The sequence below is a fragment of the Pholcus phalangioides genome, unplaced genomic scaffold (genome assembly GCF_987345545.1).
Source record: "Pholcus phalangioides strain wild (caught in Gottingen) unplaced genomic scaffold, Ppha-v1.0 ptg000039l_1, whole genome shotgun sequence".
NCBI lineage: Eukaryota > Metazoa > Arthropoda > Arachnida > Araneae > Pholcidae > Pholcus > Pholcus phalangioides.
Window position 1 is genome coordinate 25057779 of NW_028301625.1, and position 14686 is coordinate 25072464.

Genomic DNA, 14686 nt, shown 5'->3' on the forward strand with positions numbered 1-14686 from the left:
CAGTGATCGAAAGTAGTTTCGAAATCAGTGACTATAACCTGAAATATACTGTATTTGAAGATTTTTTATAGAAAATCATCAAGATCCAAGAGAAGAAATTCCAGCATTTGAGAAATATTTTCAGCTAATAAATTGCTTCAGGCGGGCGGCCTTAATTTTTTTATCTATTCTATATTTGACTATGTCTATCAAATAGGCGCGTGAAATGAATACAAGATATTATTAAGCATCAATTTAATGTTATATAGTTACGAAAAATATTCGATTAAAAAATTTTGATTAACCAGTTAAAATTTTAATTGATTCCTAGCCCAATTTTATTGTTTTCGACCAACCTACCTCTTCAAGTGTCCACCCATCCTTCCTTAATCTCTTTTTGTGTTATGATCTTGACGAACAACTTTACTTGAATGAAAAAAAAGGAAAAACGATTACTGTAGTTAAATGAAAAAAATATTTTTTTCCTACATAAATGGGTTTTTTTTACCCTATGATTATGCCAAAATACGGAATAGGACGTGTTAAGTCATCCGTCAGGAAAGCAATTAAAAAACTGGATAAAAGAAGAAAAAGTGATATGTATAGGAGGTGTTCTCCCTTTGGCATAATTTTACGAAGATACGGAACATCAAATACATAGTTTTTTAGACTTTCTATGTTGACAATGCAGTATCTTTTCCAAGGATGATGTCACTCTACGCTATCCATACGAAGGTTTTTTAACAGCTGGCGCAAAGATGAATTTAGGAGAGAAAGTTCAGATAATTCAACTGCTCTTGCAGGGAATCGAACCCACGTCCTCTCACTTGCCAGGTGAGTGCCCTAGATTACTAGACTACAAATGCAACGAACATCGATCTTTCTTTAGAGCTCGTGTGTGCAATGTTCAGTTCCGTTCAGTGCACACGAGCTTCAGCGAAAGATTGACGTTTGTTGCCTTTGTAGTCTGGTATTCTAGGGCGATCACCTGGCAAGTGAGAGGACGTAGGTTCAATTCCCCGCAAGGGCAGTTGAATTTTATTTCTTTCCTAAATTCATCTTCGTATTAGCCAGCTGTTGAAAACCTTCGTATGCAGTATCCTTCCTGTGTGAAAATGTTTCAATGTAGACCAGTGCTGTGCAAAAGATGGTGCGGGGTTGCTAAAGGGGGGGGGGGAGGGTCCGTGATGTGTTTCAGAGCAAAGAAAACACTAGAATAACAATGAAACTGGTGATCGTGGCATGAATCACGGGATGCCCGTGCAAGCTCCCACTGGAAAAAAAAATCTGTTCTAAACTTCTCTCTCGTATCGATTGATACGTTGAATTAGGAAAAGAAAAGCGCGCAAATCACAACAAAGTGTATCGGAATCGGAACATATACGAGTATAAGGGGAATTGGCGTTAAAAGGAAAAAAAAAGAACATTAAATTATAACCGCTCTAGTAATGTTTAATTGGGAAAGGAGAATACACACAAATACAACGTAAAAATGAGAGAGATATAGACGGGTTTTTTTCTCAGCCTATTACATTGTGGTGTTCCAGTGGAGACCAAATGACTTTTCTTTCAGAGTTCACTTTGCCATAATATCCAGAAAAAATCTGTTTCCTTAAAGTAAAAATGGATTCGTAGAATGGACAAGGAGATCCAAGTTTAGCAGCGGCAATACCACTTGTTTTTTTCCCTAAGACAATGCATTTCAATGTTTGTTTGTTTTTTTTTTCTTTTTTGCTTCCCGCCAGGTAAGTAAGTAGGTACAGTGAAACCTCGATATAACTATACTCTGCGGACCAAGAAAAAATGTCATTGTAAAGGGGTTATCGTTATATCGAAAGGTAGCATTATTGTCAGTCATCACCAAATTAATAAATTAATGCTGTTGGTGGCGTCTGTTCTGAATTGTTATTGGAAAAAAAAACCATGATAAAATACATTTATAAGATATTTATTCTCAGCAAAAAATCTAATTGATTAGTTGATGAATAAAATTCTGCTATGAACGTGTTTAACAGCTGACTGATGCGAAGATATATTTAGGAAAGAGAGAAAAAATTCAACTGCAATTGCGGGAAATCGAACCCACGTCCTCTCACTTGCCAGATGAGCGCCCTAGACCAGCAGACCACTAGACTACAAAGGCAACGAATATCTTGATCTTTCCTTGGAGCTCGTGTGCACTGAACGGAACCGTACATGAACGGTCGGATCTAATTCAGGCCAAAGCTCACAATTGCTGACACTGCCACCAGATTGCGACTTACCCGAGGATGATGCCACTTTCCGCTATCCATACGAAGGGTTTTTAACAGCTGGCTGATGCGAAGATATATTTGGGAACGACAGAAAATTCAACTGCCCTTGCGTTCAGTGCACATGAGTTCCAAGGAAAGATCGAGATATTCGTTGCCTTCGTAGTCTAGTGGTCTAGGGTGTTCACCCGGCAAGTGAGAGGACGTGATTCCCCGTAAGGGCAGTTGAGTTTTCTCTCTTTCCTAAATATATCTTTGCATCAACCAGCTATTAAAAATGTTCGTATTGATGGCAGAGAGCGACATCATCCTCGGAAAATTCTGTTAGTTGTTACACCCTGTAAAGTAGTTTTTTTCGCAATACGTTTATGTACTACACAGAAAATGGCTGGACGTCAGCTTTATTAACACTTTCGGGTGGTCATATAGTGAAAAATACCGATGCCATTAAACACCCGGGAGCAAAAACTGTTGAGGAAATTGAAAATATATTGAAGGTGGTCTCGTTGTAGCTGTTTCGAAATACATGTATCCTTAAAAATATCTTTATAGAGGGGATTTATCGTGGCAAAGGATATCGTTGTATCGAGAAGAACTTAACATTGGAACATAGGCAATTGAAAACATGATTCTAAAAAATTATGATTGTAGAGAGATTTATCGTTTTATCAAGCATCGTTGAAGTGGGGTTTTACGGTAGTTGGCTCTTTCAGCAGTGCAAATGTGGGGATCAATCTCAATTCTAGTACACATCGGCGGCTTAGTTCAAAAAGACAACTACTCAAATGTCTGTTTTGCGATATCTGCATTTTAAAGATTACTTTGTATGGAACTTAATGGGAATCACAACGCATATTTAATTAAAGTAGGGAGCGTGTAAACAGAGTTGGGAGTTGTTGCTGTTCTGCAATATCTAGAAGCATTTTCCACCATTCTCATGGCTGGCGCAACTCAAAAATGCAATTTTTTAAATTGTCGCCTTTATGAACTGGGCCATCGACATGTCTAGGCCTATTCGTTTAGTTCTTCAGCGTGGGCTGTAAACTGTAGATGCTATTTTAAAAAGCACATTCGAGAAGATGAAATGTAAAAATACAATTAGAGTGGTTGACAGATTTCACAGTATTTAGAAAAATATACAAAGCAGAGTTTTAATATTCACACACATACAGAATTCCTAAACTTTCAACTTTCGCCCACCCTTGAGAATTATAAAAATCTCGCAGCACTATGAATTGCCGTGATGCCTTGGTTAGTAATCCTAACATTATAGTGGTCTATGCATAATTTTTATCTTTAAAATATCTCGTAGCACCTCTAATCGAACTCATAGCACCTTCGGGTGTCACAGCATATGGTTTAGAAATCGCTACTTTATATAATAAAACTTTACTCTTACGAATTGTTACATAAAAAAATTAATTCCAGAAAGCTTGGATTTTGATTAATTTACTATACATTGAAAAATATTTGTCTATTAAGAAATGAAAGAAATTTTAAGAAATTTTATGAAATTTTAAGAAATGAAACGACTTCGTTACATAGAAAAACGATGGCAAGTAGACGACAAACTGACACTACACAAAGTCACCTGTAGCACGATCTAACAACCACAATGACACGAAATTTCGTATGGGGGTTACTGAAGACACGGAAAGTAGGATTCCGTGGGAGAAAAGTTCCAAAATCTACCAGTAGGACGTATAAGTATCAGAAGAATCCACTTCACAACAGATTTCATCATTGAACCATTAATTTTGAGAATGTTATTCTGACAGTGCAAGTCACCTGTTCCAATAACACACCGAAATGCCGCGAATTGCTGAACAGTTTCGTCAATCAGCACTCTCAACAATGTTCGTTCGAGATAATTTTCACACGAGATAAAGTACACTTCTTGCATCAGTACGGCAGTTTTTAAAGCATCACAGGTGAAACACTCACCAGTCGTTTCTTTTCTAATGAATAGCTACGCCACTAACCTGATTTAACCCCAAGCGACTTTGGGTTGTGGGCTTATCTGAAGTTCAAGGTCTATGTTGGTGCAGTCCCGAACTTGGTAACCTCAAAAGGTAATTTAACACCTGCAGCGATGGACATTCCTTCAGAGACGTTAAGTTTCGCTATAGAGAGTGTTGCACACACGATGTCCACGGTGGGTCAATTCAACAATTCAGTTTCAACTATCGATATTTCGGCACATTTTCATTAAAATGTTACGCGGTGAATTTCTTTCGGCACGTTACAGAAAGATGAAAATTTTACTAATTGCTATTTTTTATTGGGTCGAGGGTGTATGAGAATTTTAATTTGTACACCATTATAATTCACGAAGTTACAGCCCAATTACCATTTCACGTGAGCGGAACAATTATAGCTTAATTTCTTCTTTCTGCTGATACTTTTTCATATTTTACTTCACTTGTGTAGAATCAGCCACCAAGTTTTATATTCCTTTCGGACACTCTCTGTGAAACAATCCGTATGCAAGAGTGTTTCGATTTATCTTTGGACTTGAATCAGGGAAAACAGCTAGGCGCGAGGTACGCACTCTGTAGATCAGTGTTTCTTAACCTTTTTCAGCTCATGGCCCCCTATGGATCACATTTTTTCTCGTGACCCCCCTGTCCTATCCAGGCCCCCCCACCCACCCAAGATTGAGATACTTTCTATATTTTTATTATGAATGAAATTTTAATAAATCGGATCAATCTCTGGAATCCTGGCTAGGCACGCACTCAAATGGGGGATTATCATCTTTCCCAGGAGTCGAATTATATGTTAAAAAACGGTCTGCGTAAAATACGGTACGATCCAACGAACATGCATGATAAATCGACCCTCATAACACACCAACCGTTGCTCTGGCTGTCCTAAATACTTAGCTGGAAGTAACAGCTTACATATGAAAATCATGGTATCAGATTTCATGATACTGCTGAATAAAGAGAAAAGCACTGCATTGCTGCACAAAACATCATATACAGGGTAATTCAAAATGAAGGGCATAAGAAGAAAACATTCTTGTGTCTGCTGTAATTAATTAATTTCACACATATCAACATGATGTTAAATCTCCAAGTTTCATTTGGCAACATTGAAAAGCTGATACCTCCTAAATGTTCATTACGAGTACTGTTATTCAAAATGAAAGCGTAAACGAAATAAAAAGGTTACAGAGTGTGCTAGAATATGCCAATACTTCTCAACGTCTTGTGCTTTTTTGACTAATTTGGGAGTACATGAAAAAGTCCCTCTCACAGGACTTAATACAATTAAAACGGCGGATAGGTGATGCCATCAATTCAATTGCCCAATCAATCTAGTATTTCAAGGAGCTTCAGATCAGGCTATGCTGGCACAGGTGCGCCAAAAACTAGCAGCATTTCTAATGAACATACAACGAGATGGCAGCTTTTCAGTGTAACAAAATGAAACTTGGAGAGTATTACCTTTCATATCATGTTGATATGCGTGGGATAAATTAATTGCAGCAGTCACAGAAATATTTTCTTTTGCATCATTCATTTTAATTACGCTGTATATACTTCCAAGTTATGAGAATGTGTAAATTACTTGTTTATTACCCAAATTGCGTGTTGGGGACTACTTGTAAATGTAAGAAAAATATCAAACAAATTAGATTTAATGTCGTACTTAATTGTTTTCTTCTTGCTTACAAAAAGTTACCTTGTCTTAAAACTGGCTGGTTTTCATTTCAGTGAAAATACTGCGTATTTTTCTAAAATTTACATCACTTACTTGGCTTACCGCCGAGACAATAATGATAATAAAAAACAGTTACATATATTAATAATGTCAAGAGACCGTTGGTGCTGAAGCCTATTAAAAATGAAACTTGGGTACGTCAATATGAGAAATAATCCATTTATTTTCAGTTTCGTTAAAGCAGAAACTCAAAGTAATAGAGGAAAGAGGGAAAAAAAACTTATCAAAAGCTTTTCAACTGATTAACACATGAATAACGAAGCTAAATACGTCAGAATATATGCTAATGGTGGGTGGGGTTTCTACTTGCCAAAACCATTTATACGCACATAATATTTGCGAATTATCGAACCTAGAAATTTATATGAAGTGCGAAATCAAAGCAAAAACAGGTAAAAATAAATTGAATACAAGAGGGATTTATTAATTTGGTCATTATCAACTGAGATCCTTAATTGTTAATTTAATTTCTCTCAAGTTAAATTCCCGACGAGAAAGATTCTGAAAAATTTCATACGTGGAGTAGCACTTTTTTTTGTTGAATGGAATATCTCTGAGAAGGGAAAAAAGGGGTATAAGGTGGAAAATTCGGCGTGTGTTTTGAGTGACAGTTTCACTGTCGGAGACGACAGCAATGCAGGAGTTCCCGAAGGTTGGCTGATGGTTTGAAAGAGGCGCAGGAGAACCCCAAGGATATCTACTAGGAATGGCAGTTTATCGCATTTTTGTTTATTTTTTCCTCCCATACACGAAAATTGTTTGCCTCGGGAGGTTGATGCATATCGTTAAACTTCAAATTGAATTATCCTCTCACTCTTCCTTTCTCCCGATAAAGGAAATTTTTTATCTAACTTAAAGGAAAATAGGAAATTTCCCGTGCGAGCGGTGAATTAAGGTAATTTATTCGCGCCAAGTGTTTTGTTCCTGTTGTACAATAAATTCAACTTCACTTCATCCACGCCAGCAGAAATAAAATAGAAATGCCTCCTTGTGATGTGTAATATTTGATGAAGAATCGAATAGAAATTCGAAAAACTCATTATTCAAAGAAAACGCGTTTGAAAAAGTCTTTCAAAATCGCTTGAGGAATATCTTCTGGGCATTCAATGAGATTATTCATCACTGTCGTGTGACTTGTTGCCGAAGCATGTTGTTTATACGGTTCGTGGAAGCCTTATTTGGTTTTTGATTAAAATTGTTATTAAAATTTTTTCATTCATATTATATAACTAGTGCCAGATTTCCCTAGAGACTAGACAGGCTGCAGCCTAGGACCTCAAGGTCCGTAGAAGTCCTCAAAAATCTCAAACTGTTGTTTTTTGGAAAAATTGCTCAAAGATAAAATTTTAACACATTGAGAAGTTTAGTGTCACTGCTATGTCGACACAATAAAGCTACAATTTGTTATTGACAAAGGACAGCCGGAGTTTGATGACGGGGCCCATTAACTTTTTTTGTGATAGCCTAGGGTCCCATCAAACCTAAATCTGGCCCTGGATATAATACTAAAAAAGTTTAATTTTCATAAAATGTAAGTGATAATTTGAATAAATTTTTTAATTTTCAATTTTATGTAAATTGTGGAATTTCATAGCTTCCGTAGAAACGACGTATCTATATGTGCCATACACAACACTAGAAAAGAAAATATGTAACTTTTTTTACTTTTTCGAAATGAACTTGTGTGTAAATGAAAAAAAAAAAATCGTTGACCGATTATATTGGTAATCTAAGTGTCTGACCCCTCTGATAATCGTGTCTGGGAGTTCGCAAAATTACAACCTATTTCTGAAAAGCAACGTGGTGGCCAACGTTCAAGGTTTTATGGAAACTTTTCAGGCTGGCGATTTTCCAACTTATGTTCGATTGATGCATTTGTGCTTTTGTTGCCTTACACCGCAGTATGAACAGTATGTAGGATAACAGCAGCCAACAGTTTCCACAGTAATGATAACATATAGAAAAAATACACATAAAGACTGAGAGGACATGATTTTCCTGATTGTATCTGTTTCATGTTGGATAAAACAGAGAAAAAAGTTATGGACATTTAATTATATGAAGTCTTCATTTGACGCGAAGAAGGTTTTTTTATGGGAAAGAAACATATTTTGCTTTTCTCGTCCTCGTTGAAAAATACTTTCGTTGAATATGTGCACTATTCATTTAAAAATACGTTTTCTAGGTAATGCTCGATCAATCTATAGAATGCAGTAATTAATAAAATTGGTAACTTATATATCATAATATTTTAATTGTATCAGAAGATAAGCACATCTATTGGCGATACCATAAACAAAAGAGCAGTTTTTTTACATGCGTTTTTGACAATGTGAAATGGAAAATTTCATGCGTTATTTTCTATAGGTGTATGAAATAATTTAGGTGACATGGAACGAACAGCAAAAAATTAGTATCCTATACCACGATCACTCTAGATTTAGACTATCAGATAATAAGTAGCATAACGTAACGAATAGATTATCTCTGCTCCGGCTACGACGCAGAGAATTTCTAGAATAGTATTTTTTTTGCTAGTTTTTCCGTTTATATCACATATATTTCATCGTCACTTAAACATATGTAGCTGATATACACTTTCAAACCAATTTTACCAACTTTCAAGCGTGTGTCTTGTACAACTACATACAAACTGGAACCTAAAAGTTTGAACGTTCTCGTATTCGATCATGACTTTGGTTTTAATATGGCGTTATAAAGTATAAGTGATGAATTAATAGTGTGCATTTGGAATACTATTCAGAATTCAACAACGATTTATAAATCATAGGCATGAGATCAGCTAATACTTGCGGTTAAAAAATTTTTTTATACACGACAATATCTAGAAGTTGAAATGACATCAATATATATACTAGAGTAAGCATATTGAATATAATATCATTAATAATAATCTGCTGGCATTATCAATCCATAAATAATTTTGTAGAAAAGTTCTTTATGAACTTTAACCCTCTATGGGGTTCACCCCCATGAAAACGTATTGAATTTTGATTTTTTACAAATATACGGATGTACATAGGTGCTGTTAGCATATTTTCAGTTTAAACTGAAAATATCAACACTGCAATTTAATTAATTAGAGGGAATTTTTTAATTAGCTAAAGTGGTTAATTTAATTAAAGAAAAAATATACAGTTTGCACACATTTATTTCAATGTTAACTATAAACAGATTAAATCTCGCTCAGCAAATTTGAATAGTCGCTACCTTGAAGATAACTTCCAATTCCCTGAATTTTATGCGATTCATGAATTTCTGAACAAGTAAAATTTCAGCAGCTCTCAAAAAATGACACCGACAAGGAACCGACTCTCTAGGTTGAAAGTTATTTTACTCTCATATAGCCGTATTTTGTACTGAAATGACACCAAAAGATATACTTAATAAAATAACAAAAAATTTTAGAAATAAATTGGTATAATGGTTTTTTTGTCATGAATTTGCCATGTATATTCAAATATACAAGGAACTTAGAGGGTCAAGAAAAAAATTAAACGTATAAATAAATGACCAGCTAGAATTAGTAAATTTACCACACAAATCAGCCCGAATTAATATCCTAACAGAATTGCTCACCACACGGGGTTTTGTTTCTTTATTGTACGGCCTTGAGTTTGTTTGAGACATATATATATATATATATACATATAAGAGGGAAAAACCCCGGAGAAAAAGGAAAAAGAAAACACCTTTCAGAAGCAAGCAATTTGTTCCCATCACTGCCATAGAAAATCCACGGAAAATGTACCGGGAATTGTAGTTTTACAGCAAAAGAAATCGCCACGTTATACTTTAATACACGCCCGTTTGGAATTTTTTCTCGCCGTGTGTGTTTGAAGGTAGTATTGGTTAGTTGATTAGAGAGGGCAACGGGAAAAAAAAGGGGAGCGCGTGGGTGTGTTGTGTGGAACTAATACCAACTCCTTCTGATCCGTGGCCGAAGTCCTGTACGGGCTTCATGCCAAGAGGTCTCAAAGAGAGAGAAAATATAAAAAATAAAATAAAATAAAAAAGTATATAGAAACACACACAAAGCGAGATCGTGGCGACAGTTTGGCGACGTCCATCTCAATATGATCGGCCATAGCAGCAACCCCTGCTCATACCCGGCAGACAATCCGGCCGGCTGCGTGCGCGAAGACTGCCACTAACAAGAAAATCCTAAGGGAGAGGGTGTGCGAAGTTTATCCCTTCGTCTTCCATTCCGTTCCCAAGAAAAAACAAGAATCCAAATATCGAGGAAAAAAAATATATATAATATCGATCCGAATAAAATAAACAAAAAAAAAACGAACAATTAAATAAACAAATTAAATATATCATAATTTCCATTTCTGCCGCCCCAACTCAGGAATCTGGATGCAGCAACCAAAGCAGGAAAGTGGGAAGAACAGTCCCATGATCAACTCTTTCCTTAATTTGTGCCGAGTGTGCCCTGTACTTTCTGATGACAAGGTATGTGAGTCCGTGTGCATTCATTATATTCATATATAAGTGTGTGTATTCATATATTAAGTTATTGTTCTCTGTTCGGCTTACTTGGGAAACGTCCGTGTAAGAAGATTAATGGCATTCGTTATGATCTACCTGACTGACATTGATATTGAATATAAATTTTTCAAGTTGATTTATTATTGGTGGAACGTGACGGGAGATATTGTGCGATCATAGAGGATTAGCCAACGGATCAAATTGGATATCTTGAGAGATTAAAAGAGGTGTACCGGACGCTTACTTGCATCTCTGAAGATAATCTTTTTTCCCCTCCCAGGCTTTTTCTCGCCTCCGCGTCATTTTCGCGGTCAGGGCAAATGATTTTCTCGCACTTGGCATTCAAAATTATCGCCTCGGACATTAACGTCAACATGACATGTTTTTTTTTTGTTGGCAGTGAAATTTAATTGGTCAGAAACTTTAATAAGTAACTTCGTTTCAATCTTTTTATTTCGGAGATACCAAAAACATATTTGAATATGTATGTTCAGTTTGGTAGACATTTCAATGAATTTCTTAGAGATCAAATTATTTGTATATAGAGCACATTTTTTCTGCTATGTATTGCACAAGAAGAGAGTAAACAAATAACAAGTATTGCTACTTGTTTATTTTCATATATTTATAGCTCTCTACGTATTTTATATACATATGTGTAGAGTATTTAAATATATCGGATACCTCATATGAAAACCAATAGTTGAAAACGAAACTAAGATTTTTGAAAATGCTATTTAAAAAAAATCAATAATTTAATTTTCTTTCAATGAAAACAGGTCTATTCAATTATTAATGTCTAAGAGCATCTAAGCAGCTGAACATACTATGTTGAACATGAGATTTTGAATATAAGTAATCATAATCCTTGTAAATTGATGTGATAACATAAGTATTCCCTTTTAGGACACCCAAAGAAGTTTTTACATTAATTTTGTTAGTATATAGAATCACAGTTGAGCTGACCTGCTCATTGAAGCCAATTAGAAGCACAGCCAATAATTTCACTTTACTCCGTTTCTCAACTGCCATATGAGAAGTTTGTTCTTTGAACTTAATATCATGGTTGCCTATTGTGATGACAAAGCCTTCAAGATCGATTTTCGGTGACATTCTATTTAGATAGATTTTCATTCACTTTCTTTCAATTTTTAGACGAGATCTTACAGTTTCATACATAATCTTGAACTTGATACTATGATAACATATTGAGACAGCAAAAAAAGACCCTCAGATACACCTTTCTTTTTCAAATTATAGCTTACCTTCATAATTATACGCATTTACTTGACATTTGCTTTCAGAATCTATTGAAAAAAATACTTTTGTGCAAGGAAATGAACGAATATGGCGTAAAAAAACTCATCACTATTATTGATTGTCTACGTATATTCAGAAATCCATTTAGAGATGAACTAGCCGATCCTCATAAAAATTTATCGAGGGCAATGCTTCATAAATTCATCATTCGCAGCAATAATGTGGGAAGAACTATTCGTGGAGAAAATGGTAATTAGATTAGAAGCAAAAGCAGCTAAAAAAAACGGAAAGAAAGTTTCAAGGTTTCTTCTCACGATGAAAATGAGATGTCAAGATGAAAAAATAATAATGGGTAAACATTTCAAGGATATAAAAGAAGGATTCATAATAGAGAGATTTTTTTTTTCCATTCGATCAATCGATCTAATAGAATCGAGAAAATAAAGACTTTTACTTGATTAAAAGATGTATCGGAATATTTTTTTTCCTTATAGAAGATTCTGCATTACTGTATCTTGGAGAGTAGCAAATAATGCGATCTCTGCTTTACTTTGAACAATTATATAATGTGTTTTTCTCATAATTTCTCTCTCAGCAGGTTAGAAACCTTAATTCCATGCAGTATTTAACCGCCAATCAATCTCGAGTAATGGGTTTTCCCAATTTTCTCTTGCGTTGTTGTAATAATGATTGATGTAAATGCGTGTAGTAAATTCTCTAGGAATGTACACCGCTTGTAAGGTATGTTAGATATTGGTGATCTGAATACCTAAAACGAATCGATTAACGGGTTTATGAAAGTATTCGATAAATTATTAGTAACATAGGTCACGGTTGGATGGATCAATAGTTTTCCGACTTGTTCTGAAAGCATATATTATAACTAACCTCATAAATAATATACCTCACCAGCTCCACATGAGACTTTTGTTTCATAAAAAACAAATATCATACACATAAATTCGATATTATTCTGATTTTTTTGTGCATCAATACATTATTGGTTTTCATTTCTATTTACTACAATTTTGTATGAATCTCGCAACAAAGAAATGAAAGTAACGTCCGTAATGCATCAAACTATTGGGAAAATGGCTGCTATGGTCAGCCATAGCAATCATGATGCAAGGAAGAATCAATGGCAAAAGCAATTGAGAATAAATATTTTCTGCAAAAAGAATTCTTCTTCTTTTCAGAAGTAATTCAATATTTTCCTTTGGGTTTTGTATAGTTTTTAGAATAAAAACTGGAATGTGAAGGACAGAGAGAAAAATAGTTTTAGCCACTCGTGTTCGACAGTTTTTACTATATATTATCAGCTGGTTTTCTGTGGTGAAGGAAAAATAACTAAAATGGTTAAGGCTTAAAATTTTTTTCAGTTGACATCTTGAAAAGCTGAAATTGTCCGGAGATATCAATCACAAAATTTGATTGATCGCTGAAACTAAAATTCGAACTTCCAACATCTTCCATGTCTAGAAAACCTCCATCCTTGTCATTTTGATGTTCTTAGAAAACTTGCCAAGAGGATTAGAGTCAGCGTGGGTGTTTATTTTTTGAAAAAAAAATAAGAAAAGGATGACTTTCTTTCAAAATGCATGCTGTAGTTTCGAGAAGAAACTCCCAACTATTTATAACGTCTCTTTTCCGTCGGACCAGAATGGAAAAACCGCAGTTGTAAAGTTGTATTCGTTGCACGTTAACAAATTCAGCAAAGAAACCAACTTGCAAGAAAAGTGGATGATTTATTGTAACCATCTCTACAATGGCTTTCACGAAAGAAATTTGAATGAGCACGCCTCGGTTTTATGCCTCTTTCTTTATCACTTGCTAGAAAGAGGTAATATTCAATGTCAACAATAATGTTTAAGCCCTTGAATTCGCAATAAAAAATGATACTGAAGTAAAATAACAAAATAATAATAACAGTTAAAAAAATACATTGAGAATTCATATCAGATAAGGTATCACTCTCTAAATTGTATGGATGAGCTCTGCGATTGCCCTCAAATAGAAAAGACTGAAACCTTCAAGTATTTAGGAATAACATTTAGTAGAGATTTGAAATGGAAAAATCATATATATATAGAAATGATCAACAATAGAATAAAATATTATAATATAAGAATATATAATCTCCGAAATATTATTTCAGAAAACTTTTTAATAACTATTTACAATGCATGGATCCTGTCCACCATTCATTATGGAATTTGTGTATGGGGAGGTGATTATGACTGTAATATCCAATTACTAAATAAAACAATAAACAAAAGCTTAAATATAATCAGGCCAAATACTCATCATCCATCAAATATCCAAATAAATGACTACAGATCAAATGTCCGTAAAACCTATGTTTATAGACTATTACTCTTTCTATTCAGAAATGCGGATTGGTTTAAAATAAGACAAACTCAAAGAAATATCAAAATAACGGGACCCAATTTCAAATAATTCTTTCTACTACCTTGGATTCACACATAAAAAATGAAAAAAATGCCTAAAAAAATATAAAACTTTGATTAAAACATGTGGAAAACATGTTAAGACAAACCAATAAACATATACTTAAAAACCATGGGGGCAATATATATGCGTGTATGTGTGTGCGTGTACGTGTAACACATACTTGTATATATTAAATGATGTGCTGCCACTAGAAAACATTTTGGTGTTATTTTTATGAATCTGCCCTGGACGGACATCGGTTCCTCTGGAGACATACCTTTGTATACAGTTTGTGTGTAGTTCATGTGTTGTGTTGGTTTTGTTATGTCATTGTATGTAGTTTATTCATACAGATAAAAGCCTTTACTCTCTAAAAAAAGATCACATAAAATTTATCAAAATCATATTTCCTTAGATGTGAATTTTTATTTTGTAATGTAATGTTTTAAGAATGCTGAATACACTGTGATATAATAACAATAAAGAAAGGGACGTGAATC

The 14686-nt window shown here is 34.6% G+C and overlaps 1 protein-coding gene across 7 annotated transcripts in view; it reads left to right on the plus strand.

Annotated features, from left to right (window-relative positions):
- The first annotated feature begins 10034 nt into the window (after positions 1 to 10034).
- LOC149065751 (uncharacterized) overlaps positions 10035 to 14686 on the plus strand; it is a 112706-nt gene continuing 108054 nt past the window's right edge. For 5 of the 7 annotated variants that reach the window (XM_089253824.1, XM_089253827.1, XM_089253825.1 and 2 more), the window contains exon 1: positions 10080 to 10439. In XM_089253824.1, the coding sequence (XP_089109950.1) occupies positions 10344 to 10439 (96 nt within the window). In that variant the 5' untranslated portion in view covers positions 10080 to 10343. Of the gene's footprint in view, positions 10440 to 14686 lie in introns of all 7 variants that reach the window. The other 2 variants (XM_089253829.1, XM_089253831.1) reach the window with 2 other exon arrangements.